Source organism: Chiloscyllium plagiosum, chromosome 33, assembly GCF_004010195.1.
Source record: "Chiloscyllium plagiosum isolate BGI_BamShark_2017 chromosome 33, ASM401019v2, whole genome shotgun sequence".
Classification (NCBI taxonomy): Eukaryota; Metazoa; Chordata; class Chondrichthyes; order Orectolobiformes; family Hemiscylliidae; genus Chiloscyllium; species Chiloscyllium plagiosum.
Genome location: NC_057742.1, coordinates 1028591 through 1034301, shown reverse-complemented (window position 1 = coordinate 1034301; position 5711 = coordinate 1028591). Strand labels below are relative to the sequence as shown.

At 45.9% G+C, this 5711-nt stretch overlaps 1 protein-coding gene across 3 annotated transcripts in view; it reads left to right on the top strand.

The window, feature by feature from the left end:
* LOC122539703 (growth factor receptor-bound protein 7-like) overlaps positions 1–5711 on the top strand; it is a 151937-nt gene that overhangs the window by 5235 nt on the left and 140991 nt on the right. For all 3 annotated transcript variants that reach the window (XM_043674708.1, XM_043674707.1, XM_043674704.1), the window contains one exon: positions 913–1006. Coding sequence is in view for 2 of the 3 variants with exons in the window: in XM_043674707.1 (XP_043530642.1) it covers positions 913–1006 (94 nt within the window). In the remaining variant the exon portion in view is untranslated. The remainder of the gene's footprint in view (positions 1–912; positions 1007–5711) is intronic.

Genomic DNA, 5711 nt, shown 5'->3' with positions numbered 1-5711 from the left:
AGGCTGGTACAATTGCAACATTTAAGAGGCATTTGGATGGGTATATGAATAGGAAGGGTTTGGCCAGGTGCTGGCAGGTGGGACTAGATTGTGTTGGGCTATCTCGTCGGCATTGACAGGTTGGACCAAAGGGTCTGTTTCCATGCTGTACATCTCTATGACTCTATGATTCTATGTTATACTGGAACAGTGTTCCATTAAGGGGTCAGTCATATGACCACTGGTGAGTCATCAAACTAGGTTTATGGATTTGTTCAGATTTGTCTTCTGTTTTTATAGCATGCATATTTATGAAATAAATCTTCCTAGTGGGTTGCAGTGAATGGTTGGGTTCATGTATTCTTTAGTTCTGACTGGAGCCTGGTAACAGCCCACTATGAAAAAGATGGGGGAATCATGGAATGGAAGTTGCTGGTGTGGGGTTGGGGTGTGTTCAGCAACAAGGATATGGGGTTGACTCTCAGTGCCCCCCCCCCCCTTCCTAACACTTGATTGAATTCCTTTGAACAAGGTTCAGTCCTGGGAGCCCTCAGCAAATCTGATAGGATTTCCCATGTGACTCAACCACCCATCACTGATTGAAATCTATTGTCCATGTAAGAGCTTGAATTAGCAGCAAGGTGAGAAGGAGATCCTCAAACCTTTGTGTCCCAGACTTAATTGGAGCAGAAATGGGTGGGGTTCTCATTTAACACTTTTCCATCGAATTAAATGGCCCCCATCACTAACCAGAAATGGGTGGGGTTCTCATTTAACACTTTTCCATCGAATTAAATGGCCCCCATCACTAACCAGAAACGCATTACATTCTGTCCTTTTGCTCTGTTTCTCTCTTCTCAGATGTTGCCAGACCTGCTGAATATTTCCACCAGTGTTTTTGTTATGAAAGTTATCATCCAATGTCTTTTGCAGGGGAATCTGGAGAAAAGACCAATCTGTAGGTTGCGGGAGTGGATAAGGGGTCAGTCTCAGGTATTACCCAATGATACCACGCCCAAACGCCAAGGTAAGACAGAGACCTGTCAGTTCATCAATGATATGACAATCTGGATCATTTTTCTCCTTTTATCCAAATATTGTGGTTTGGTAAGAAATCTCACAGTCACAATGTAAAACAAACTATTTCAGCTGTTGAGTTTGAAGATGCTATTTGCATCGTGCAGTGAAGTGTGATGCAGTTATGACTGAGGTGAAAAAGACATATACCCCATTAGAATGGACTGATGGTTAGGCATCCAAAAAATGGAAACAAAGGCATCTAAAGTGGGCTCTTTGAAAAGTGGACAAAATGAAGCTGAAAATTGTATGAAGTGTGAGTACAGCTCAAGTAGTTTATAATGCCATCTATACCACATGACTATAATTCATTCCTGTGTGTCTGTTATTCTATGTATTAACTACCTGAATCTCTTGATTAGATGCGTCCTAGGTATGTATAACATGATATAAAAACTCCTCCAACTCCTCTATTATATTCTAGACAGTAAGACAAGAATTGGGAGGAATAGGCCATTCAGCCCCTTCAAGCCTCCAACATTTGAGCAAGTCATGCCAATCTGATTGTGGTTCTCAATTCTATTTTCCTATCTTCCCCTTTGTCCCCCAAATCCTTGCTTCTCTTGTGAATTAAAAATCTGTCTAACTCAGCTCTGAGTATATCCAATGACCCTGTCTCCACTGCCCTCTGGAGAAGAGAATTTCAAAAAATAATGATCCTTGATGAGAATAATTTCCTCATCATCTTCGTCTTCAATGGAAAAATGATTATTTTGAAGACCTCTCCTGGTTCTAGATGCCCCCATTGGGGACACATCCTTCCTGCATCCACCCTGTCAAGACCCCTCAGAATTGTACGAAAATATAATATCACATCTGCAAATCAACTCTCCACTTGGTGAACATACCCACAACTAAGAAAAAATAATGTCACAATTCTCATTCTCCTGAACTTCAATGACTATAGGTTCAACCTGCTCATCCTTTCCTCAAAACAACCTATTCATTTCAGCGTAGTGAACTCTCCGTGAGTTGTCTCCAAGTCTCACGTGTTGTCATTCAATAGGCTATTCTCACCATATAAGTGCCAGGCAATGATCATCTCTAACTTGAGAGAATCCAACCATAGCCCATTGACATTCAATTACATTACCATCACTGAATTGCCCACTATCAAGATCTATGTGGAGTTTGCACCTTTTCCCCATGTCTGTGTGGGTTTCCACCCACAATCCAAAGTTGTGCCGGTCAGGTGATTTGGCCAGGCTAAATTGCCCATAGTAAATATGGGGAATGAGTCTTGAGTGGGTTATTTTTCAGAGGATCAGTGTGGCCTTGTTGGGCTGAAGGGCCTGTTTCCATACTATAGGGAATCTAATATAAATACTGTAGCGACAAGAACATGTTCAGTGACTAGCGAGCAACTCAACTCCTGATGGAATACTCCCCACTTGCCTGGATGACAATAATCAAGAAGTTTGAAACCATCCAGGATTAAGTGGCCTACTTGACTGGTTCTCAATCCACCGCCTTCAGCATTCACTTGCTTTACTATCAATTCAACAGCAGCTGTGTGTACCACCAACAAGATGCAATGCAGCAACTTGTCAAATGTTTTTTGACAGCACATTCTGCACCCTTAGCTTCTACCATCGAGAAGGCCAGTGGATTCAGGGGGACACCACCATCAGTAAATACTGCTTAGATGGTGCCTCAAAGCCACACGTCATCCTGACTTGGAAATATATCACCATCTCTTCACTATTGCTCAGGGAAAATCCCGAAACACCTTTCCTAACACTGTGGATGTATCTACACCACAAGAACTCTAACAGCTGTAAAGACAACTCATCACCACCTTCCTCAGGACAATTAAGGATAGATAATAAATGCTGGCCTCATTACTGACACACACATCTGTGAAATAATTTGAAAATTTCATGAGCTTTTCCTATGAGTGTTTCTGTTCAGGAGGTTTGTTTCCACAAATAATACCTGTGCAAGGATAGGTAAAATACTGGACAAATCAGATACCAGCTCTGCTGGGAACAGAGCCCAGAGGATGATAGTAAAGGAGCTCTACCCTTCTCATTGTGCACCCACTGTTCAGATCTTGAGATTGTTCACTTGTTCTGCACTTGTTTTATTGCTCACAGGTGCAGCATATTTAACACTTAATTTACCACAAGCATTCTTCCGCTAAAGTTGTGTTACAGTGTCAGCCTTACCCTTATTAATGAAATGTCATGTGATGAAAAATTTCTGTTAATAACATTGAATAATTTCACACAAAGCAAATCTGTACATCTGTCCCGCCTTAACTCTGTCTTCCTTCAGGTTTCTGCCTTTTCCAAACTGGAGTAGCTCGACACAAAGTGCCTTTAACAACACAAGTGTGGCACATTTCTGCCGAACAGCATCCCTTAAATCTTTGCTGGGTGGCCACATTGCCATGGAAACAGAAGTTAATTAAGTGTTGACATATCCACAGAGACTTGACATTAACTGTTTGTGAACCTGACCCTGGAGATATGCAAACAGAGAGTACTTAGCCAGAGAGCTGGGGAGTGGTTGTGAAGAATAATCGCTTTAGACCAAAACCTGAATTGAAAGTCAATTTAAATGTATACAGGTATTTTAAACCTAATTCATTCCACTCTGAGGTGGGATAATACTGGCTGCAAGAGTGAGGCAGACAAACCTTAGGGCTGGGCTTGTAGTGAGTATATTCCACATTAACCCTTTGAAACTACAAAGCAGATAGCATCAAATGCCAACACAGAACTAAGTTTCAATTGCTTACACCTTATCAGCTCAGGGACTGGTGTGTGCTCAGAGACCAGTGTATGCCGAGCCAGACCGTGGACAGTCATTGTCAATATAATAATAAACCAATGTGGTCTCAAATCATCAGCATTGATCATGTCAGCTCTCACATGTATTTAGAGATAAACAAAAAACTGCAGATGCTGGAATCCAAAGCAGACAGGTAGGAGGCTGGAAGAACACAGAACAGGCAGCATCGGAAGGTGGAGAAGTCGACATTTCGGGTGTAACCCTGTAGTGGAGCTGCAGATAAAGGGTGGGGGCAGGATGATGAAGTGGGGATAGGTGAAGACAGGTAGAGGGTATGACCTGGTTTGTTAATGGAGGAATGAATCTGGTTGGTGGCAGGGAGGAGTGGAAGGGTGGGGAGGGGCTGGGAAGGAATTTAGGGGATGGGAAGGGAGGTTATTGGAAATTGGAGAACTCAATGTTGAGTCCTCCGGTCTGTAGGCTGCCCTGGATGGAGGTGAGAGGGTGGTGTCACTTGGTCCATCTTGGACACCTTTCTCCCCTTCCTTGACCTCTCCATTTCCATCTCTGGTGACAATCTCCAGACGGATGTTTACTACAAACCCACAGACTTCCATAACTACCTAGACTACACCTCTTCCCACCCAGTATCCTGCAAGAACTCCATCCCATTCTCCCAATTCCTCCACCTCCGCCACATCTGCTTGCATTCCACTCGCAAGCGTTCCAGATGCCCACCTATTTCGAACAATGTGCTTTTCCCCCTCTGTCATCCAGACAGTACTCCACCGCACCACCTCAATTCCCCGTTCCACTGCTCTAAACCCCTCTCCAAATGCAATAAAGTCAGAGTCCCCCTTTTCCTCACCTACCACCCTACCAGTCTCCGCATCCAACACATCATCCTTAAACACTTCTGCCAACTCCAACTAGACCCCATCACCAAGAACGTCTTCCCCTCCCCACCACTCTCTGCCTTCCACAAGGACCGTTCCCTTCCACAGTCCTTGGTTTGTGCCACTATCCTCACCAACCTGGATTACACCTCTTCCCACCCTACCTCTTGCAAAAATGCCATCCCATATTCCCAACTCCTCCGCCTCTGCCGTATCTGCTCCCAGGAGGACCAGTTCCACCACAGAACACACCAGATGGCCTCCTTCTTTAGAGACCGCAATTTCCCTTCCCACGTGGTTAAAGATGCCCTCCAACGCATCTCATCCACATCCCGCACCTCCGCCCTCAGACCCAACCCCCCCAACCGCAACAAGGACAGAACGCCCCTGGTGCCCACCTTCCACCCTACCAACCTCCGCATAAACCAAATCATCCGCCGACATTCCCCCCACCCCCAAACAGACCCCACCACCAGGGATATATTTCCCTCCCCACCCCTCTCCGCCTCCAAACAGACCCCACCACCAGGGATATATTTCCCTCCCCACCCCTCTCCGCCTCCAAACAGACCCCACCACCAGGGATATATTTCCCTCCCCACCCCTCTCCGCCTCCAAACAGACCCCACCACCAGGGATATATTTCCCTCCCCACCCCTCTCCGCCTCCAAACAGACCCCACCACCAGGGATATATTTCCCTCCCCACCCCTCTCCGCCTCCAAACAGACCCCACCACCAGGGATATATTTCCCTCCCCACCCCTCTCCGCCTTCCGCAAAGACCGCTCCCTCCGTGACTACCTGGTCAGGTCCACGCCCCCCTACGACCCACCCCCCCATCCTGGCACTTTCCCCTGCCACCGCAGGAACTGTAAAACCAGCGCCCACACCTCCTCCCTCACCTCCATCCAAGGACCTAAAGGAGCCTTCCACATCCATCAAAATTTTACCTGCACATCCACTAATATCATCTACTGTATCCGTTGCTCCCGATGCGGTCTCCCCTACATTGGGGAGACTGG